The 23,577-nt window shown below is 38.2% G+C and overlaps 4 protein-coding genes and 2 long non-coding RNA genes across 7 annotated transcripts; 5 read left to right on the top strand and 1 right to left on the bottom strand.

The window, feature by feature from the left end:
* The first annotated feature begins 1,440 nt into the window (after positions 1-1,440).
* On the top strand, positions 1,441-3,355 carry LOC125193718 (nudix hydrolase 18, mitochondrial-like). Its single transcript, XM_048091585.1, has 5 exons — positions 1,441-1,863; positions 2,038-2,158; positions 2,257-2,340; positions 2,433-2,561; positions 2,770-3,355. Exons 1-5 carry the CDS (start codon positions 1,778-1,780, stop codon positions 2,980-2,982), a joined length of 633 nt encoding a protein of 210 aa, XP_047947542.1. The 5' UTR covers positions 1,441-1,777; the 3' UTR covers positions 2,983-3,355.
* Positions 3,356-3,535: 180 nt separating this feature from the next.
* On the bottom strand, positions 3,536-6,810 carry LOC125193720. Its single transcript, XR_007171616.1, has 2 exons — positions 6,660-6,810; positions 3,536-3,986 (listed from the first exon to the last, which is right to left on the bottom strand). It is a non-coding gene; the product is annotated as an uncharacterized LOC125193720 (long non-coding RNA).
* Positions 6,811-9,772: 2,962 nt separating this feature from the next.
* LOC125195184 lies at positions 9,773-14,200 on the top strand. The gene is made up of 3 exons (XM_048093369.1): positions 9,773-9,816; positions 10,689-11,317; positions 13,807-14,200. Exons 1-3 carry the CDS (start codon positions 9,773-9,775, stop codon positions 13,875-13,877), a joined length of 744 nt encoding a protein of 247 aa, XP_047949326.1. The 3' UTR covers positions 13,878-14,200.
* Positions 11,324-12,444, top strand: LOC125193719. Of its 2 annotated transcripts, none has more exons than XR_007171614.1 (2): positions 11,324-11,734; positions 12,139-12,444. It is a non-coding gene; the product is annotated as an uncharacterized LOC125193719 (long non-coding RNA). The 2 variants fall into 2 exon arrangements; XR_007171615.1 differs by having other exon boundaries at positions 11,324-11,739.
* A 4,485-nt stretch (positions 14,201-18,685) lies between the features above and the next one.
* LOC125195183 lies at positions 18,686-19,666 on the top strand. The gene has a single exon (XM_048093368.1). It carries the CDS (start codon positions 18,686-18,688, stop codon positions 19,664-19,666), a length of 981 nt encoding a protein of 326 aa, XP_047949325.1.
* A 1,181-nt stretch (positions 19,667-20,847) lies between these two features.
* Positions 20,848-23,522, top strand: LOC125196575 (probable inactive receptor kinase At1g48480). Its single transcript, XM_048095143.1, has 2 exons — positions 20,848-22,239; positions 22,609-23,522. Exons 1-2 carry the CDS (start codon positions 20,922-20,924, stop codon positions 23,217-23,219), a joined length of 1,929 nt encoding a protein of 642 aa, XP_047951100.1. The 5' UTR covers positions 20,848-20,921; the 3' UTR covers positions 23,220-23,522.
* Positions 23,523-23,577: the final 55 nt, after the last annotated feature.

The following is a 23,577-nucleotide window of genomic DNA, read 5'->3' as shown; positions in this document are numbered from 1 at the left end:
TTAGTCACTTAAAATTTAATTTTATAATGATTTCCGATTCAATTATTTAATCAATTGAATGTTATGTTTAACTACATAAATAAATTAAATTTTAGACTCAGCTAAGTATTTGAGTTTTCAATTTATATAATACTCAATTGAACAACTCAATTTTAGATTAATTTGATATCATTGATGATTTTAATTAAGCTTTGATCTTTGGTTTAACTTGAATTTATAATTGAATGATTCAATTAAATCTTATATTCAATTTTGACCCACTGGTGATGATTTGATATTTTGATTCACTTTATATTATACTTAAATGTTTTTAATTAAATTGATTGTAGCGTATGGACACAAGTTTTTTAAAATAAAGATAAACATATTTGTTCAATTAAATATACTACTAATATTTACGTCTGAGGCTTTACTTTACTTTACAAATATACAAAGAATGAAGTAAGGATAAAAATGAATTTTTAGTGGACGTGGTACCAAGAATATGTTTAGCATACACTAAAAAGCTTGGATACTCAACGACAGCCAAAAATTATTTTGGCTTGCAGTTCAACTTGTGAAATGAAAATAGATTAGAGGGAAAAGCTGAAAGTAAATAAAAATAGGGGCAATAAATGAAAACTGGGCGGCAATTCTCCAAAAAGTAACTAAAGGGTATAAAAGTGAAACTAATTTGGCAGTAAATCGGAAATTATAAACAAACCGATTTTCTTTCTAATAAACCAGTTTATAGCCGGCCATAGCATTATCCATTAAAATAATTTCCTGTCACCATCGCGCACGTGTCAGTGCAGGAGTAAACACACGCATACGACGCTTGAACACTGGAAATCGATGGCACGCGTTCATACTAATACTGCGAGGCCAAATTTTTTGAATCAATAATCAGAATTAAAGAAAAGCATGTAATTATTTTTTAAAATTATGATAGGAGTAATTTAGTTCCCCCAACCCCATTGCCACATCATGTCTGAGTCAAGAGGCCCGACAATTAATTTTAATTATGTTGATTTATTCAGTATTTTGTATTTTGGTACTCCTTCCGTCCCACAAAAGATGTCACACTTTCCTTTTTAGTTTGTCCCACAAAAGATGTTACATTTCCTCTTTTAGAAAAAGTTCCTTCTTACATTAATTATAAAATTATATTTTCTCTCACCATTTAACACATAAAATAACATCTCCTAAAATCTTAAAATAACATCTCCTAAAATCTCGTACCATTTTTTAAGTGTGACATCTTCTATGGAACGGAGGGAGTATGTTTTAGAATCTATTTTGAAAACCCATTTACAACAAAATAAATTTATCCAGCATGCATTCTTGCAATAATCAAATTCAGATTAAATTTTACTATCAAATTCAGGATCTGAGCCCACCTTCCATCAAAAGGTGTATATAATCAGTGGATGAACCATTTGAGTTATCCTCAAAAACTTCAATTATTGCCCCCCATTTGTCGTTTCCCGACAAGGATAAATTAGATCTTATTATTTCTCAATTCTCACCAATTCCAACACTCCGTTACCAATTTGCAAATTTTAATTCTTGGGCATACTAAATCATCATAGAGGACTATATAAGAGATGCAGATTTTCGCCATTGCCGATTTTTGTGGAGCTAACCGCAACTGTTTTTAACCGAATTTTACCCTTCTTTTACTTACTGAGTCTTTTGATTTCTTTGGAGGGAGTTTCTTTTCTCCCGGGGAAAAAAGATTCATTTTTTTCATCAAACAATTCCTTTTTCCTTTTCCGATTTCGTTTGTTTGTTTATCATGCAAATCATGAAGCTAGTTGCTTTGCCGTCTCGCACCGGGAGGCATTTGCAGCGCTATAATAAGGGATTTCGTCAGGTTGTTGGGTATGTTTCTTATATCCTCTTTCATTCTCAGTTTCTTCTCAATTTCTCGTCTGATATTTCTGTCTTGTTCGCCAACTGTTTGTTGAATTTCCCCTGTGGCATTTATTTTCTTGAAAATATTCTATTTCTGGAATTCTGCCTAATATTTCTTCCCGCTTCTGCAAATTTATGCAGATGTGTTCCATATAGAATCAGAGACACCAACAAAGCACAGCTGGTCGATGATATCACACTCGATGACTTGGAGATTCTTTTGATCAGCTCTCAGAAGAGTACAAGACTTATGTTCCCTAAGGTAAAAATTCCTTATATGAAAAACCAAATTATGACATGAAAATATTTCGTTTTGATCATTGGTCTAAACATTGGTTGATTTGCAATTGATTTCATCAGGGTGGATGGGAACTCGATGAAGATATCGAATTGGCAGCTTCACGAGAGACCTTAGAGGAAGCCGGTGTAGTTGGCCTTCTAGGGGTAAGTTGCAGGCTAAAATCGATAGGATAAATATGTATATTACTACAATTCTGGATTCATCACTAAAGCTCTTTATTTTCCATTTACCGCAGGAAAAATTGGGTGAATGGATTTTCAAAAGCAAAAGCCAAGAGAAGTTTCATGAGGGATCCATGTTCCCATTGTATGTCACCGAGGAATTGGAAGTATGGCCAGAGAAAAACCTTCGTCATCGAGTTTGGGTATGCCCTCAAGCTCCTTGACTCTCTATATACCCCATGGAGACATTTACTTTGAGGATTAGCTCAACTTGATAATATGAATGCTGTTATGAATCTAACCTATAACTCATACTAGTAAACAACACCTACATTAATGTGCAAACTTTTACGAACATGATGGTTGTTATATGGTCCTAGTTCTGATGTGTGTCGTATCATTTTCTTGCAGATGACTGTTAATGAAGCTCGGCAAGCTTGTGCTGCAGTGTGGATGAAAGAAGCTTTGGAGGAATTCGTTTGCCAGTTCACATGCCGATCAAGAGAAGTAGAGGTCGACCAAGACCCTCTAACATCTTGTTTATTAGCATTGTATGACAACGAGGATTTAAGCTTTACAGCACAAACTGCTGACAAGGAAGTTGATTGCTACTTGATAAGTTGAAGAAGTCGACGTGCTTTAATCTTTCACCAAAATGGAGCTGCAACAGAATTTGCTTGAAGATGAGGAATTAACCAGATTGACATAAGTGTATAAATTGCTACCCTTTAATTCTTCCATTCATGGAAGATCCGTTGATTCTTCAAGCTGTTGTGTTTTCGAAGTTGTTGGGAAATTAGGGGCAAAATTGGCAATCAACTTCTTTGTCTGTAAATGAGATCTATGATGAAGAAATTCATGGTATCATGGATATAGAGCTAGGCCACTGTATGATTAATCGATGTCCTATGAACATATATATACTATCAAAAAAATCCTTTGTACATTCAGTTGGATTATTGGAAAATAAATTCTATGGTGTGTATATCTCTTTGTATGTTCTGGCGACTATTTGTTCGTTGAGCCTACCACATAAAAGAAGTCTGCATAAAGAAGTTTTGGTTCCATCTTATTATGAACAGAGATGTGATGAGAATGCTGCTGAAAGAGGCTTTCCCAAATGTGAATGACTTGAAAAGCCAGGTAATCCCTGGTGCAATCTGCCTTGGACTAAAGGTAACTAAATTATCATTTTCTTGAATCTTTAATAAATTCCCATCAAAATCTTGTACTATCTTTTTTCTTGCATTTTCCAACTTTGTGGATCAATGGCTATCTGTTTAATGGATACTGAGAGAATATGAGAAGCTTAGATACATACTATCGCGCAAATATGGAATCCATTAGAAGGGAAAACACGTTGTATTAGCACAGCATGCATTTCATCAAGAACGCTCACATGAAACAAACCAATTGTTGGCTTGTTGCAGATTTAACATGACAATGGTCGACGCCGGAGATCCGGCGGAGAACTAGCTCCTTCCCAGTCAATAACACCTAAAAAATGAGAGCATTCTCTGGGTCACTGGGTGGGGCAGGAGTTGTCACCCGATCATAGCCGTAATCTGTTTTATCATCAAACGTCTTATACTCCACGTACATCATCACAGTGTCTCTGACTGAGTAAACTGCAAGAAACATTACAAGATTAAAATCAGATATAAATGTCATTGCTAACACCCTTAAACCAGAAGAAGAGAGGAAATATGGTAAATGAATGAGTAGTGGTATACATATTGAAGGAGAGGCAAGGGTAAAACGCTGCCATGGTCGCCGATGGATCAGAACTAGGGGTGGGTATTCGGTCGGTTCGGTTAACCGAACCGACATGTCGGTTAACCGACCCCAAAATTCCATCAAAAAACTAACCGGAACCGACCTGAACTTCGGTTCGGTTACTTAATTAACTAACTCGATTAGAATCGGTCGGTTATCGGTTATAACCGAACTAACCGAATTGGTTTATACTAGTTTTAACATACTAGTTTTTAAGCACTTTATTAACTTTAAGAGATCTTATGTTTAAAATAATGTTTAGACACACTTGACTTTGAGATATTTGATAGTGGCACAAATTAAAATTGACTTTTTTTAACATTGCAATATGACTTATGAGACTTTAATAAAATTTGTAAGTAAATTACAATTTCTTCTATTGTGACAAAATTTTAAAGTAAATAACAATTTCTTCTATTATTAATTAAAAATATAATAAAAATTAAAATTGTTTATGGTTTTAACTTTTAACTTGTTATCTACTTTTTTATTATTATTATTATTATTATTATTATTATTATTATTATTATTATTATAAACCTATTTACAAGCAATACATATATTGTTTAGGCTCTTTAATAGACTTAAACTTTAAATGATCTAAAATTTGAAAACCTTCCTCTAATAAAAAGTGAAAGGTTATCTTATTTTTAAAATAGTAGTATTGCTTAAGCACTTGTTAACTTTGAGAGATCTTATTTTTAAAAATATATTTAGAAACCTTATTGAATTTGAGATATTATAAGTATAACTAACTGATAGTACACAAATTAAAATAGATTTTTTGACATTCTAAATTTGCAATATGAGACTTTGACAAAATTTGGAAGTAAATTACAAATTCTTATATTGTGACAAAGTTTAAAAGTAAATTACAATTTCTTTTATTATTAATTAAACATATAATTGAAATTAAAATTGTTTATGGTTTTAACTTTTAACTTTTCATCTACTTTTTTTATTATTATTATTATTATTATTATTATTATTATTATTATTATTATTATTATTATTATTATTATTATTATTATACTCCTATTTACAAGTAATACATAAATTTTTTAGGCACTTTAAAAGACTTAAACTTTACATGATCTATAATTTTAAAACTTTTCCCCAATAATAAGTGAAGGGTTATTCTATATTTAACATAGTAATGCTTAAGAACTTTATTGACTTTGAGATATAAATTTATAAGTATAATACTATAATTGATAGTGACACAAATTAAAATGGACTTTTTTGACATTGCAATACAAGACTTTGACAAAATTTAGATATAAATTACAATTTCTTCCATTGTGACAAAGTTTGAAAGTAAATTATAATTTCTTCTAGTATTAGATAAACATATAATTGAAATTAAAATTGAATTTAATTCGGTTATCGGTTATAACCGATGGTTATCGACCGATAACCGTCGGTTATAACCGATAACCGACTTAAAGCAAAAATGTATAACCGGTACCGATAACCGACCGGTTCCGGTTCGATTCTCGGTTAACCGATTAACCGAAAACCGTTTACCCACCCCTAATCAGAATAATGCTTGATTTAGACCAACCAACTGATTTTAATAATACACGATATCTTACAAGTACCGACCAACCAACCGATTTTCCAAAAAATGCCAGTCCGTTTTCTGTGCAATTTGACGCCTGTACCAGCGTAGGGCTGGGTCGATACGATATACCGTATCAAAAATTTTGTTTTGTTATCATACCGAAAATATCGATATGAAAGAATTTCATATCGTTATTGTTTCGAAAGTTTCGGTATACCGAAATTTCGGTATGGAAAAAAACTATACCGTTACCGTTTCAAAATTTCGGTATATCGTACCGAACTTCGGGATACCGTTCTGTACGGTATATCGATATTTCGTACGATATACCGAAATTTTATACCATTTCGAATACCTTTATACCAAAAAATATAATTTCAAAACTGAAAAATAAAACCAAAATTAATACTAACATAATTAAATAAACATTGTCTACATCTTCATAATCAAAATATATATAATTAAGTTATATGGATATATTTATGATTTAAACTTTTAATCTTAAAAAAATAAATTATATTATTATTATTATTATTATTATCATCATCAGTATAAACGGTATAAACGATATGTATCGATAATTCAATACGTATTGATTTTCGATATATTTCGGTATATACCGATAATATCTATATATATACCGTATATTCGATATAAAACGGTATATCGCGGTATAAGAAAATTCATATCGTTATCATACCGAAAACTTTCAATACAGTATTGTATCGTACCAAAAGTTTTGGTATACCGAAAATTCGATATTTTTCGATATTTTTTAATACGATACGATCGATATACCGTTTTTTCGGTAGATTTACCCAGCCCTAACCAGCGTAACTAGAACTCCTACATGTATGCCAAAATCTAGACAACAAAATTAAAAACAAATAATAATATATAAATAATAATCTTAATAGAAAAAACATGATACATTGGACATTCATTTTAGCTAATTACTCACCGTTTCTACTCAACACCACTCATTTTCGTCCACGTTCAACCTGCATATTTTGAAATTAAACATGCAATCGGAGTACTTGGTATACTCAGTGCCACGTGCCAAAAGTATATACTCCCTCTGTCCCAAGGTAATTGAGTCGTTTCTTTTTTTGCACATGTTTTAAAAAATGATAGTTAGAGTGGAGAGAGAGTAAGTAAGAGGAAGAATAAGATAATACTCTTCTCTACATTATTCTCTCTCTTACATTACTCTCTTCCACTTTAACTATTTATTACTCTTCCCGTCCCACTCACAAGATTTAAGTAATTGGTATTTAAAGAGTTAAAGTGGAGATAGTAAAGTATGAGAGAGAGGGAAAAACAGAGGAGTGAAAAGAATAAAGTAGGTGGAAAAAAAAGTAAGTGAGGAGATTTTTTACTTTTAATGGAAATGACTCACTAATGGTGGACGGAGGGAGTATAACTTTGTTAGGTTTGGTATACTGAAAAGCATGTTTCGAGCAAGTTTCGCTCGAAAAGAATCTTGCTTGTATACGTAAAACTCTATAATCCACTTTTAACCCGATTCAGTATTATTCGAGCAGTTTCGCACGAATAGAATCAATATATTATTACATTGTGTTTGCTTGTGCATTTAGAAGATGTTTTATAAACATTTGAATGTATAAGAAGCAAACAAAGTCTAAGTCTTTTGCTTAGTAGACTGGTTGTGGGCGTCGTCCACTTTAAGGTAACACAATCGGTTCTATGCAATGCTTTGCAAAAGAAAAGAAGAATTTCACAACCCAGATAGGCTTAGACTACCTATCGTGAAAGGTTGCAATGTCAGTCCGATTATTTCTAAGCCTTACTGAAATAAGATGACGTTGGTGTGGTATAGCACTGAATGGATCTAACAGCAAGACGTGTCTTTATGCTATCTACCTGAAAGACTAGGTCTTGATAAATAACTATTTCTTAATCTACATACGTTAGCATTGAGCATACGGTATTGATTATGCACTACTTTGACTTATCAAATGGTGCGGGTTTTTCGCAACCCAATAATCCCGATATATTGGGTAGTGGTGATTAATATCTAGCGGTGCTAGGATTGCTATTATGTTGAATCGCGCACGAGGTGAGTCTCGTTTGATAATGTCCTCAAGAGGAGCTCGAACAAGGTTTTATTATTCGGAAAACTGGCCAGTTGGAGTTTTATTACTCTATGAATAATAAATAAGTGTTTCTTGCTAAGTCCACTCTTGGAATTAATAAGATGTTAATTAATTAAGTTCATAGTAGACATTAATTAATTAATGGACATTTATATCTTAAGCGCGGGAAATAAATAATATAAATAATGGAAACCCGGATTACTTGTAATTTCGGATTTGGATGGGGAGTGCAATATTACTTCTGTAGTGGCTGCTCGTAATATTCCAATATAAGCTTATATTAAATTGGGGTTCAATTTAATTAGTAAAAAGCTAATTGGGCGAGCCCATATCCAAAACCTTCCATAGATCCCTGTCTGGGCCCATAAAGAACTTAATATAAATAGGAGAATAAAGGAGACAGAAGAATCACAATTTCATTATTTCGTATTTTTCGAAAATTTTAGCTTCCCCAGCTGTAGGAATTTTCGAATTCCACTCCTTTTCCAAAAATGATTTCTTCTGTCTTCTTTATTTAAGTCCTAGTATTCTAGTAAGATCAGCCCACACTGATATTAGAATACAGTTCGGGAACCAGAGAGAAGATCCGTGGTCTAGTATTGAAGATCATCACGTGGAGAAGGCGCGAGCAATCGTCGATTCTTTGGAGAATCAAATCGGTAACTCTAAACCGTAGAAATCATGTTTAGGATTTATATTTTCTAAGCATGAATTATTTGCGTTCTAGCATGCAATTATCTGTTTAACATGTGAATTGATTAATCGCATAATCGGTCAAATAGATCCTATCTGATTTATTTGTTTTGTACAAAGTCTTCCGCTGTGCAAGGGGCACCAAACCCCAACAAACTTTTCGTAAAAAGGTTTTGTCATCCCAGTTGAGTGAACACCAAGTTTTAATTTAAAAGGCCCGAGTCAATAAAGCATTTTATTCGTAAAGATTGATTGCGCAATCTAAGTTCTAACAGAGATACAATATCTGAATCGTATGTGAATCGGTAATTAATGTGGCCACTTTCCAAGATGGTCACCGCACCGGCCAACTTGCATATTTGTACACTAGACTGAGTAGTATTTTTATTTGTATTTTTAGATTATTATTTATATTTTACTATTATTTGTTTTTAATTTTGTTGTCTAGAATTTGGCATACCTGTACGAGTTCCAGTTACGTTGAAACATGCATCAAATGGCGCAGAAAATATGATGTCTGGACTGGCATTATTTGGAAATTGATGGTGCGCAAAAAATCTATCCCGAGATACACATTGGCAAGTTAAAGATTGACAACTGTCACTTGATTAATGAGATAAGACCATGGTTCGAGCGAGTGCGGGTAGAGGGTGTCACGACCGCATTTTGCTAAGGATAGCGAAAGCGGGTAAATCGCGACTAGTAAAAGGATATAGAGGAATTAGGAAGAAATGGAAATGGAACTTGCACATTGAAAAGTCAAACGATATCATAAGACAGGATCCAAGTATTCAAATGCAAGGATTTAAATGACAATAGCATTTCATCAAAATGAATCAGAGTTCCGATGTTGAGAGTTTACTATTCTCTCTTAACAAACTGCAGCGGAAAAAGTCCAGAGAACGACTTCGCGTATGAAGACACGAAGCGTCGAGAGATCCACACTTATTTTCTTAAGTAGCATCGACTCTGATCAGCACGCCTCCGCCCTTTTGCTTAAATCTGCACGTTTATAAATACATGCAGGGCTGAGTACAGGAGTACTCAGTGGACACATGCCGAAAACAAAACATACAATACATAGTTGTCATCCATCCACAGTATCACACGGGGGGTTTTTCTTAAAAGGCCCGAGCATACTAATTCTTTTGTGAGCTAAAAGTTCGATTGATCAATCTAAGTTTTCCAAATCACTCGCCTTATCTGAGAATCGTGTACCGTGAAGGTGGCCACCTTCAGCGGACACATCGCCGGCCAACCGCTGATGGCTCACGGCTCTCGTGCACGTTATTCCGAACAGGATTTGCGGTCCTATTGGGAACCGAATTCGTTAAACTCGGGCTGGCATCGCCAAAACCCGCGGGCTATTACCCCAACAGATAGGCCTCAAAACAAACATTTTATGGCATGACAACAACTTTAAAATAATCACTGCTTCATTTTGAGAAAATGATTTTTCATAACTTCAAAAGTATTTGCTTTATATCCACACTATAGTGCTGGATATTAAAAGAAAGCCCACCTGATACGCTTATCTCCAAATAACAACTCTCGTGTTGGCCTCACTTTGCCCTCGAGCAAAATATCCTTTGAAAAAAATAAATAGCGTAGCACGCTAATTAGTACTTGAAATATTTCTCTTGAGAAAACAATGCATGCATCCTATTGGATAACACCTATATCTTAGTCTCGGCTTATAGGATTTTCTTAATCCTACTTCGGGCTTCACTACTTCATAAGGTTTGATTATTCACTACTAATTTTAGGAAAAACTCTATTTTCTCGAAGATAATCACTTGGGTAAGTAAGGTACGAATTCATGAAAAATCCCTTTCTAAATCCTTTCTTGAATTTTCTTAAAGCCGCCCATTGGTTCCTCCAACTTCAATATTTTCCATCTTCGGAAACTTAGTAAATTATTCGGACAATAATTGATTGAGCTCCAACTCAAGTCCTTAAATTAAATTCCAATCCAACATAAATAATTCTTGGCCCAATTACTAATTTAGGACAGCACGCCTCTTTAGTTAAATTTCACTCCAAAACCTCCACTAGTAAAATGGCCCAACTCATAATTTGCTTAGTGGCCCAATTTTAACTAAAACACTTCAGCCCATACTTTTAATTCCTCCGGCCCAACTATATCCTTCCAATTACTATGGCCCAATTACAAAAAATAGGGCTGGCCCAATATACTCCTTTTCCTTCTTCTCCATCGTGAATTTCCTTTCTCTTCACCTTCTCAAATTGAGATCCCCAATTAAGGAAATCAGCGGCGCCGATTCCGCAGCCAATACTCCTTCGGCCGGCGTCACAGGGTCGCCGGCGACTCGTGCCAGCACCCTCCATCTCCGCCCAGCTCTCTCAGCGTCGAGCTCTTTCTCGCTGTCCAGCTCCACCACCGTTGGCTGTCCATCACCGATCGAATCGCCGGTGATTCTCATCGGTCCTCTCTCTCCGTTTCTCATTCACCACCGAGTTTTCTCTCTCCCTCGGCGACTCCGTAACCATCCTCCGATCTCTCTGCCGGATCAGAGGCGGTCGAATCCAGCGCTGCCTCAGCTGCCTCTTCCTCGTGACTGCAGGAACACCTCCGGCGACATCACTGCCTTCGTCGAGCTGGCGTCCAGCGGCTGTCCTTGCCGTTATCGCTGCTCCCTGCCGCTCGCCTCCTCCGTCGAGCCTCTCGTCGGCTGCGGGTCTCTGGTTGTTAAGAGGAGTTTCCCAGCGCCCCTCGCGATGGCCTCTGTCGAGCTCTCCGGCGCTCCGCCGTCGCTCGACCATCGCCGGACAGCTCCCCGTATACTAAGCTAAGTCTTCTAACTTAGCTATTTTACTTAGTCCTTGAAAGTTTATTACTTGATGCTAGGTGATTGCTAAAGAAAGCCTTCCACTAGTTTTTCTAAATTCTTGAGAGCTCACTGGAATTATCATCTTCAAGGCATTTGTCATTTGCTTAAGTAATTGAGGCTAACTATGTTTGTTGCTCTAAAATCCTTGCTACTGATCTTTCCAAATTTTGAGCATCTATGGTTCTAAGTTCTCATCTAAAGCTTGCTATGTTGCAATCTATATGAATGCTATTTACGTAAAGGATGTTGGGGAGAATTACCTTGCTTTGGTGAGTCCTTAATTGTTGGGCAGCTCAAGAGCTTCCTCCCTCTCCTCTCATTCCTTGCTACTCTTTGCCGAGAAGTTTCTAAGTGGTAAAAAGGTGAAGCAAGAGGTGTGGTATGGCTCTTTATATAGCCAACTCTCTTGGCTTGTTGGGGAAGATACCAAATTCCCTTTTGAGCTAATTGTTCATCTCTCTTTTTGAATCTTGAAAAAGGCTTCCTTGCCTTCTTGGTGAAAGTCTTGGAAGGTGTTATGCTTGGTGATCAAGTTTCTTAATTGATCATGTGGTGGAAAAGGACTTTTCACTATTTAGATCAAGGGGACGACTCACAATTCTTTATCCAATTGTCATTATATCCACTTTGGGGAGATTTGAGATATCTTAATCCTTGTCTCCTTGCAAACACTCTTGCAAGATCTTTAATTGGCTCCTTACCATTTTCTTGAGTAACATATATCCCTTGGTTTTTGTTGAAGAAGGAATCTAACTATTTTTGGGAATTTCCTTGGTAGGTTAAGAGACAACTCATGCTATCTCTAGGAGACTACTAATTGACTCCTTGGCATGGAGTGGGGATCAAGAATCGAGATGTGTGTAGAGAGGATCCTCAAAGATTTGTGGAGTTAATGGCACTTGTTTCTTTACTCCCTTTAGCTCTCTTAGGAAAATTTCTTTTGTAAAGTAGATATATCTTCTCTACTTGTTCCAACACCAAAATCCATGTAATCCTTTTCATGAAAGGTAGTTCTCCTATATTGTAAGGTATACCTCCAACCTTTCTTCTTTTGAATAAATTCCAATAAACACTTGTACACCTATTTATGTGAAATTTTTGGCATTCTCTTTTCTCTTCCTCCAACCATTGTAGTTCATAAACTTAAAAATTCCTTACACTTCAATTCCATATGGTATAAGAACAAAACATAACTTAATTCCTTTACTCATGATAAAATCAACTTAACATAGATTCCACCATCTCTTCGTCCAAATTTTTTTTTTATACTCCAAAAATCTATGCAAGAAAACTCGGGGTGTTACAGAGGGGGTGGAATAAAATAATAAAATACTAATAAATACTTATTAAATATAGTAATTCAATACTCCCTCCGTCCCACGTTACTTGAGTCACTTCTTTTTTGCACTCATTTTGAAAAAATAATAATAAATAGTTAAAGTGGAGAGAAAATAAAGTAAAAAAGAGAATACTATAGATAAGACTCTTCTCTACATTATTCTCTCTCTTACTTTTCTTTCTCTCCACTTTAACTATTTATTATTATTTTTTCAAAACGAGTGCAAAAAAAAATGACTCAAGTAACGTAGGACAGAAGGAATATGTTTTTTTAATATTAAAATAAAAGTTACTAGCACAATTTTAGTAGCACTAGGGTCCTTTGATTGCGAGAATTGATTTTTATCCAAAAATGTTTCAAGATTCTTTCATTACAAATCGAAGTGAAGATAGACCTTTCATTGAATATCACCAAACTGCCATTGAACCGATCATCTTTCATCATATTCTGCAAGTCGGTCTTTACATATTTCTATCTGGTCTGAATTACTATTCACAACTGTCACTTGATTAATGAGATACGAACATGATTCGAGCGAGTGCGGGTAGAGGTGGTGAAATAAGATAATAATATATATAAATATTAAATAGTACTCCTTTTGTCCTAGTTAAGATAACTCATTTTCTTTTCGCACGTATATTTTAAAAATAATAATAAATATTTAAAGTCAAGAGAAATTAAAGTAAGAGAGAGAATAATATAGAAGAGACTCTCATATATATTATTCACTATTTTACTTTACTTTATCTTCACTTTAACTATTTATTATCATTTTTCTAAAACTTGTGCGAAAAAAAGGGGACATCTTAACTGAGACGGAGGGAGTATAATAATTTGATATGTTTTTTTTTTAATATTAAAATGACAGTTACTACTCCCTCCGTCCCACCAAAGAAGATCCACTTTTCTATTATAGAGAATCCCCATTCACACTTTTTTTTAGTCAAACCCAATATGACTCGATACTAAAAATGAAAATACTACTATCTCTACTTTATTTCCTCTTTTTTTACTTTATTCTATCCACTTAACACATTAAATAAAGCTACATAAAATTCTGTGCCGCCAATAGAAGGGGTCATTGATACGAGTGATCCTTCGGTGCAGGTAGAGCAGCAGCGAGTGTCAATGGAAGATGCATAGGCCGAGGAGTTGCTGGGGCCAGAGCTGAATTGTGAGACGGTTGAACGCGGAAGGCCTTCGCCGAGGGAGACGAACAAGAAGGCGAGAAGGAGAACAAGGCCACCGGTTCGATTTGGTGACTTCGTCTCCAGATAAGGCGTGACTGTCTTTGTTTTATTATTTTAGTTAAATTTATGTTTTGCTTTAATTATTATCGTTATTATTATTTTTTTTGAACAATTGGGTTGAGCATTATAAGCTCCGTTCCGGGTTTTCTTTGTTGGTTCTTTCCCGGGCCGTAAAGTCGAACCAACCCTAGGGTCCTTAGAATATAAATAGGCGCTGAATTCATCAATAAAGATCATCGATAATTCGCCTACTTTCTCTTCTCTTTACTCTGTTTTTCTACAACCCTAAGCGGTCGTCGGGAATAAGCCTCCGGGACTTCTGCAATTCACTTTCCGACCTGTGTTGAGTGGAATACTCTTAACAGTTATCTTCCTTGGAACGGAGAGAGTACAATTTAGGTAGCACAAGCGTCAGTTGATCGAGACAATTGATTTCTACGAGTATCCTTATACTAAAAACGTTTGAAAATTCTTTCATTACAACAGCAGCGAAGATAGACGTTGAATATCACCAAACTGCCATCCAACCAATCATCTCTCGTCATATTCTGCTAGACATTTCATTAGATATCACCTTACTGTCAATTACCTCTCATCATATTAGGCAAGTTGGTTTTTACAAATTTGTATTTGGTCTGAATTATCAAGTTTTCTTCCATATTATGCGATTCTTGTCCAATACTAGCTAGTACTAGAAGAACCAATTCAAACTCTTGATCTTTTTTCCAAAACAATTCTCCATTTATATATCTAATCAAACAAAATTAAGTAAATACTAGGAGTAGTATAATAAATCGCTGCTCATTTAATTAGTAGTAAGAATGCTTACATTTTTCAATTCAGTCTACTTCTAAGTTTTAGCTACACTTTCCAATCTAAGAGAGTATGTTTGAATAAATAATTTTCCTTACCAACATTCTTTCCTAAATCTACAATTTTGTTTGTATTTTGCACCTACGAACAAAGTCAAATTAAGTATGATAGAGTTTGAATTTGAAAACACACCTTATGGGTATGGTTGGGGTCCTGGCGATGGATAGTCGGGTGGAGGGCGGAGCAAATCGATCGTCGAATGCTGGAGCAGGAGAGCCGAGAGTAGCGCGATTTATGGCTCAATTTTTTTTATTAAATGATCTATAATAGAGTATTTAATTACTTGGAATTAGATTCATTCAGAGTGCTAGGAAAACGAAGCATCTAACCTTGTCTTTTGTCGAGCTTGGTTTTGGGTGAATATGACTATTTTTTTGGTATTCGAGACAACGTCAAAGACAAATGAATGGAACAGACATGACAATTTTAAGTCTGATAGGGGGTAATTAGTCGCATGGGGGCGGTCCCCCTTCCATGCCCTTGGATTCGCCATTGCTTGTAGTGTGTGTGCGCGTGCGTGCAATGTGTGTGGATATGTTGTGGACTGATATATTTAAATGTGCACGCATTATATATATCTAATTTTTGATTATTAGGAATTCCAATTGTATATATATAATTCAAATGTGAAATGAAGATAATTTAATATTGTAATTCAATTCTGACTGTTTTTATAATATCAAATAGTACTTATTTTCTTTAAAACTGAAGAGTCCAATTCTAAGTACCTTCAATTTCAAATTTTGAAAAAAAGATGTTAGGAGAGTAGCATAAAATAATTTAGACAAAAAGGAAATTGGAATTTCGAGTTTAGACATGCTCATGTATCGTAGCCCTATTGACTTAAATGTAATGATAGCGATCTGTCCTATGTCTAAATATTATGATTACGACACATTGGCAATATATCATAATTTATTTAACAATTTGGAATAAGTGGATATAGCACTATTATGTTCTTTGTTTCTCATGGAATAAAATGGGCCCCCTCCTTTTAATAACTAGTTTTATGTGGTTTTAATGGTTTAAACTACATCACCTGTACCATAAGAATACTTTAATTAAAAAAAATTCTCTAATAAGATGAGATTCATTCTTTATTAATAATAAAAAAAAATCCTAATTATTTTGTGTTCAATTAAAAGTGAGATCACTCACTAGCTAGGTCTAGGTACCTAATTGGTTACTAATTTTGTTCTTTTTTCTTGCAAGAATGAAAAACAACTTATTCAAACTATGGAATTAATGTTTGGGGACGTTCTGATTCAGATTGTATTAATTAATTGAAGTTAATTAATGTCAAAATAGTTTATCTGCTATTCAATGATATGATAAATATTTTTAAAGACATCAGAATATTCAAACAATTACATGTTTTTTTTTAATCAATACTCACCATTCTCTAGCACGAAATAGTTGAACATATTTACATTTTAAACTATTCATATAGTTTTTTCATTTCGTATTTTTTATTTTTTCTTATTTGTAATTTTCAATTAAATTTGTTATTTACAAATACATTAAATACTTAAATTTCAGATTTTTAAAATAATCAATCCTATGAGATATAGTTTAGGTGGTAAAGTGACAACACAACAAAAGTTTTTCACAAGGAAAGATCTTCAATCAAAGCGTGTGTATAATATATTTGTCACATGATAACTGTCATGATAACTGTCATGCTCTGTCGGGTGCAAGTATTTTTCATTTCTAAAACTTTTAAAGAGTGAGCTAAAAACATTTTACTGAGTACGTACTTAGTCTTGAGTAGATGTATATAATTATGTGTGATGTGGTGTTTTAATCGATATGGTATTTATATGTACCATTCTAAAATTTCTTTTGATTTATCAAAAAAATATCAAAAAGAAATTCTAAAATTTCTTTTTCTGAGAGTGAGTAGACTTAGCCGATATTATTGACATCCTTGATCATTAAGTACGTTTCCATATAAGTTACTATACCTAATATTAATCTCCTGAATCCTGATAAAATTATCAAGAAATCAGTTCACAGATTTAAGTATTGTAACTATCAATTTACTAGACCAAAATTAACTCAACCTTAATATTTTTTTTTTGTTTTTTTTTTTTAAAACTCAACCTTAATACTCCCTCCGTCCCCGAATAAGAGTTACTAATTTCTATTTTAGTTCATCCCCAATTAAGAATAGCACTTCACTTTTACCATAAATGGTAAGTAGATCTCACATTCCACTAACTCATTTCACTCACATTTTATTATAAAACCAATATAAAAAAGTGGATCCCACATTCCACTAACTTTTTCAACCAACTTTTCTTTACATTTCTTAAAGCTGGTGTCCGGTCAAAGTGCTACTCCTAATGGGGGACGGAAGGAGTACTTAAGAGCATCCACAATGGTAAATAGGTCGGCCATAGACTAGCCTATTTCTCCTCCTGCCACATCATCAGGACAAGCAATAGGCTAGCTACATCATCAAGCACTATTAAAAAAAACAACTAAATTTACGGAATTAAACACAAAATACGGAATTAAATTTACGACACATATGGAAAATTCGTTAATTTTATTTAAATAAAAAAAGTACATTAACTAAAAATAAAAAAAAATTACATAATAAAAAAAATTCCGGGCTTCCACACACGAGCCCCCGCCCCTCTCTACTCCTCGTCGTCGTCGCCGTCGTCCTCGCCCGCCACAGTTTGCACCCCGGCATCTCGAGCCAACGTCCGATCCCCCTAAGCGTGCCGCGAAGGTATCCAAATCGACCCGCATACTCTCTAGCATTGAGTGAAGAAACCTCTTCTCCACGGGGTCCGTTGCCTCCCTCCATTCAGCCAAGATCTTGTGCATCCTGTTTATGCGTTGATTGACGCGCGTAGAAAGGCGAGCTCGGGCGACGACTTGCCGGCGGGGGATGCCGGCGGACCCTCACAGGACCCACGGGCTAGAGGTGCCCACGGTTCAGGAACCGCGGATTACTGGGTTCGGAACCGCCGGTTCAGGGTTTTGGAAATTGTTGAACCGGAACCGAACCGCAAGGGTGTTTCGCGGTTACGGTTACGGTTCCGGTTCCGAACCGGTGGTTTACCGGCGGTTCTTTTACGTTTTTTCACGGTTTCGAACTGTCACCGTTTTTTTGCGGTTTCGGCTTAATTTCACGGTTTTCATGCAGATTTCGCGGTTCCGATTTGGAACCGACGGTTCCCGGCACGATTTCGGTTTGAAAATTTTTGAACCTGAACCAAACCACGGTTCAAAAATTGACGGTTTGATTCGGAACCGAAACCGGCGGCTACGGTTTCGGTTTTAAGCTGCCGGTTCGGTAAACCTTAGGCGGAGTCTACCTTGGGAGACTCCACCGCTGCCCATTGCGCTCTCCTCTAACCCAATAGGGCGAGTGCGGCGAGCGAAGGATGGAGGGACGACTCCTCCTGAACATCCTCGGGGAGGTCGTAGGAACCACCACTGCTGCCCGGCTGAAATCACCGGCATAGTTCAACCGCTGCTTCTTCGGCGGCCAACATCGACTTAGAGCATCCTTAACGCGCATGGGCCGGGCCGCAACTCGCGAGTCCCGGCCCGAATTCACCGTTGGAGCCCCTTGCGTCCCGGCCCGGGACGGTCCCGAGGACGCAGTTGCGTCCCGGGGCCGCTCCCGAGTCCCGTCCCGGCCGGCGTTATGCGTGCCCGTGCCGCATCCCATGCGGCCCGTCCCGGCGTTAATTGCGTTCGGGCCGGGCCGCAAGTCCCCACGAATTTTCATTTTTTTTTTTTTTTGTTTTTCTATTTATACACTATATTTGCTCCATTTTTAATACTCTTCCACACAAACTCTCACTCTCAATCCTCTAGCATTTCAACACTTTTTTAGTTCTATGGATTGGTTTAATAGCGACCAACGCCAGATGGACGATTTCGTGAACTCCCAGAACTGGCAAGTGCCGCCGACACCCGATCCAGATGCAACGCCTAGTCCCGGGCTGCCTACCAATATGGACATGGAATCGCCAGTTAGCACTGATGAGTACGATATCAGCGATATGGAGCCCGCTCAACGGAGGGGCAAGGGCAAGGGCAAGGTTGCCGATGAGGATGGGCCGAAGAAGTATAGTCCGCAGGAGACAATGTGGCTGGCCAAGAACTATGTCGACGTCTCCGAGGACGCTGTGGTCGGCAACCAGCAAAGCGGCAAAGTGTTCTGGCTGCGGATTGCAGATAAGTACAACGCTGGTCGACCCGAAGGCTCGTTCGAGCGTACCTACGTGAAGCTACGCAAGCATTGGGGTCGGGTGCAGAAGGAGATTAACAAGTGGAATGGCAAGTGGACTAACGTAGTCCGGATGTGGCCGAGCGGGCACAGCGAGATGGACCTTGTGGACAAGGCCAAGGCAGATTACTTCGCTGACGGGAAGAAGCACTTCAAGTACTTCGACGTTTGGAAGCTTGTCGAGAAGAGCCCGAAGTACACCGGTGGGGCTGAAGCGGCGGCGAAGAGAACCAAAGTCGCCGCCGGACACTACACTTCGAGCGAAGGAGGTCCGCCAATCGACCTCAACGTGACAGACGAGGACTTCTTCCTCTCATCTCCTGGTACTGAAAGCCGTCCGATGGGCACAAAGGCGGCAAAGAGGAAAGCAAAGGGGAAGGCAACTGCGAGCTACTCCGCTATGCCGCCGCCGCCACCCAATCCTTCCTTGGACAAGATATCAGACTCTATGTCGGATATGAGTATTACGTTGCGGATGGGCCAGCTGACGGAGTTGACATCGAGGGATACCTCGACAATGTCGGAGTACGAGCTCGAATTGCACCGTGAGATGATCGAATACCTTCGCGCACAAATGAAGAAAAAGTAGTTCTTTTTTCTAGGATTTGTAATTTTCTTTTTCTAGGATTTGTAATCTTCGTTTTCTAGGATTTGTAATTTTCTTTTTCTAGGATTGGTAATTTTCTTTTTCTAGGATTTGTAATTTTTTTTTCTATTTTCTGACTGAACAATGAATTTTTTCCGGGTTTAATTGTTCAACGTAATCTATTTTACGATTAAAATATGTTGTAGTTGTAATAGTGCAAATGAATAGTTGTGGCCTGAGTTGTGGCGGGACTTGCAGCCCAAATTCGGGACGGGGTTAAGGGTGCTCTTAAGTACACCGTAAAAATCAGTAATTTTGTTAAAATAACAGCATTTTGGACATATTATCTATTCGTCCACTTTATAGGCAATAAAATATGTGGGGCGTTTCCCACAAAAGAAGCTGACAAATTCCAAAATTTATAATTATTCCACTACATTCCAAGGATCTTTTACTGGATTTGCTTTTTCATTTTAGCAACAAATGTTTTACTAAGCTAATTCGGACTACGGAGTATTATAACGTAATACTATGCCAATCTTTGACAAAATACTACTACTACTATGTGTTATGCAATTGTTAGTACTAGTTTTTTTTTCTTCTAAATTCAGAAATCTAAGCGCAATGTTTATAACACATGCATTCATATAGAAAAAACTTTAGTTGATGTTAGAGATCAAAATGCTAAACTGTAGCCACTGAAAGTCTGGAACTATACAATTTACAAAGATTTTGTAGCGTTAGTATTTTAAATGTCCAAACTCACAACATTAAAATGTTAAAATGACTTACTAATAATTATGTAAAGTTGTAAACAAATGCTACCAGATATGGAAGTATTTCATAGCATGCAAATATACTCCTTATTTTGACATGATCACGTAGTACTATATAGTTCAATGAATGGGCAAAATTGGGTCCATAACCATTTCGAGGCATTTAAACAAATGTTACATGTAGGATTATCTAATCAAGAAATTACAAGACTATTGAATTAGTAGGTAGGTAGCTAGTTAAGTCCTATTGAAATGCCATGAATTTAGCATTTGTGTTAAAACGTGAATTTAGGATCATTCTCTTATTATTGTTATTTTAAACAATTTATCAATTCATAATCTCATTCATTCACAGCCTGGATAACATATCTGTGTCAAATATACGAGAGAGCAGAGGAGAGCCTGCATACTGCATTGATATTCTCTCTCAGCACAACTCCCCATCCAAATCAACCCTTCTCTTTCTCTCTCTCTTCTCAACAATGCCGACTACACTCGCCTCCCTCCAACTCCCACCACTGCTGCTACCCCTCCTCCTCCTCCTCTTCTCCGCCGCCACCGCCTCAGATCTCTCCACCGACCGCGCCGCCCTCCTAGCCCTCCGCTCCGCCGTCGGCGGCCGCACCCTGTTCTGGAACACCTCCCTAACCACCCCATGCAACTGGGCCGGCGTCCTCTGCGAAGACAACCGCGTCACCGCCCTCCGCCTCCCCGCCGCCTCCCTCTTCGGCCCCCTCCCCGCCTCCGCCCTCTCCAGCCTCACCGCCCTCCGCACCCTCAGCCTCCGCCTCAACCACCTCTCCGGCCCCCTCCCCTCCGACCTCTCCGCCCTCACCCAGCTCCGCAACCTCTACCTCCAGGGCAACCACTTCTCCGGCCCCCCGCCCCCTTCCATTTTCTCCCTCCACGCCCTAGTTCGGCTCAATCTCGCTTCCAACAACTTTTCCGGCCAAATTCCGCCCCAATTCAACAAATTGACCCGCCTCCGCACCCTTTTCTTGGAGAACAATCACTTCACTGGAAATCTCCCAGACATTGACCTCCCAAATCTTGATCAATTCAACGTCTCTTTCAATAATTTAAACGGCTCTGTTCCGAAAGGCCTTCTCGCGAAATCAAAGGATTCATTTCTAGCGACGTCTCTTTGTGGGAAGCCTCTTGACAGACTGTGTCCCGGCGAAGACCCTGCTATCGCCGCCGGAGGAGTCGGCCAGACCTTTGGGGGGGACAAGAAGAAGAAGCTTTCCGGCGGCGCCATTGCCGGAATTGCCATTGGATCTGTTCTCGGGCTGCTTCTTTTGCTGCTACTACTGTTTCTCTTGTGTAGGAAGCGGAGCGGGAACAAGGCGCGGTCAGTTGAAGTAGCGGCGGTGGTCAAGCATCAAGAAAACGACTCTGCCGCCGCAGAGGCTGTGAGCGTCGACGAGTTATCAGCGGCGACGGCGGTAGCGAAGGGCAATGAGAGCAATGCGGCTGTGGATGTGAAGAAGCTGGTTTTCTTCGGGAGTGGGGCGAGGGTGTTTGATTTGGAGGATTTGCTGAGGGCTTCGGCGGAGGTGCTTGGGAAGGGAACGTTTGGGACGGCGTACAAGGCGGTGCTGGAGGTGGGGACGGTAGTGGCAGTGAAGAGGCTCAAGGATGTGACCATTTCGGAGAAGGAGTTCAAGGACAAGATTGATAGTGTTGGAGCTATGGATCATCTGAATTTGGTGCCTCTCAGGGCTTACTACTATAGTAGAGAGGAGAAGCTTCTTGTCTATGACTACATGCCTATGGGAAGCCTTTCTGCACTTCTACATGGTCAGCCCTCAAAAATTTTGTTCTCATTTGCATTGTGGTGTGGATTTGTGGGATTCAAGAAAATGAGGATGCATGCTTGTTTGATAGTTCTTGAATTCCATTGCTGTCTTAGTTAATGGTTCTTCATTGTTTGCCAATATCTTGTGTTCATCCTAATTAAATCCTAGTACATTACTTTGATTAAGATAGTTATCTTTTCTTTAGTGTAGCTTTATTGTAAAATGCTAGTAGTATAATCATCTCCATTTCCAAGTGTTAACTTGCTTTAGGTGGAGTTGTTGACATGAACATCCTATTGCTGCTGCTGTCTTGCTTTATTGTGTGTTTGGTTGGTGATGAAAATCTGTGGTGGTTCTTGTTCTTGATCAGGAAACAAGGGAGCTGGCCACACGCCGTTGAACTGGGGGATGAGGTCCGGCATTGCCCTTGGAGCTGCACGAGGCATCGAATACCTCCACCAGCAAGGCCCCGGCGTCTCCCACGGAAACATAAAGTCCTCCAACATCCTTCTCACCAAGTCACATGAAGCACGCGTCTCAGACTTCGGCATGAACCATCTAGTCGGGCCCCCATCCTCCCCCACGCGCGTCGCTGGCTACCGCGCCCCGGAGGTGACCGACCCCCGCAGAGTCTCCCAGCGGGCGGATGTCTACAGCTTCGGTGTCCTCCTGCTGGAGCTGCTCACGGGGAAGGCTCCCACGCACGCCCTCCTAAATGAGGACGGGGTGGACCTGCCGCGGTGGGTGCAGTCTGTGGTTCGTGAAGAGTGGACCTCAGAGGTGTTCGACCTCGAGCTCCTCCGCCACCAGGATTTGGAGGAGGAGATGGTCCAGCTCCTCCAGCTCGGGATTGACTGCACAGCTCAGTACCCGGACAACCGGCCCTCGATCTCTCAGGTCGCCGCCCGCATCGAGGAGCTCCGGTCCTCTGGCTTGAAAGGCTTGAAAGAACAGCCTGATCAAGTGAGCGAAACAGATTGATTTTTAATTTAACTGATTGATTCTAGTTGAGATTTGAAGGGAAAAAAGAGAAAGTAGCATCAACATTTTTACTCCGTCTTGATCTCTGCATGAAGTTGTACTCGTTTGTTAAATTTGAGCTCTCAATTCTTGTTTGTCAGCTTTCACAGCTCACATTTGTAGTAGTACTCCACAATTGTCCCTTTTTTGACTGTGAGGGGTGGAATATGGTTGTTCTGTAATTATTAAGTAGCTTTAACCTTTTCTTGTTATCTGTTTTTATTCAGCTTTTCTATTATATTGATTGGTGAATTTATTTCTGTTTCCAAGGCATTGGTTGGATCAATTAATGTAATTTGGCCTTTTTATTCTATAAAGG

The sequence above is a fragment of the Salvia hispanica genome, chromosome 6 (assembly GCF_023119035.1).
Source record: "Salvia hispanica cultivar TCC Black 2014 chromosome 6, UniMelb_Shisp_WGS_1.0, whole genome shotgun sequence".
In the NCBI taxonomy this organism is placed as follows: Eukaryota; Viridiplantae; Streptophyta; class Magnoliopsida; order Lamiales; family Lamiaceae; genus Salvia; species Salvia hispanica.
Note: the sequence above shows the minus strand (reverse complement) of the source record. Positions and strands in the feature narration are given on the sequence as shown.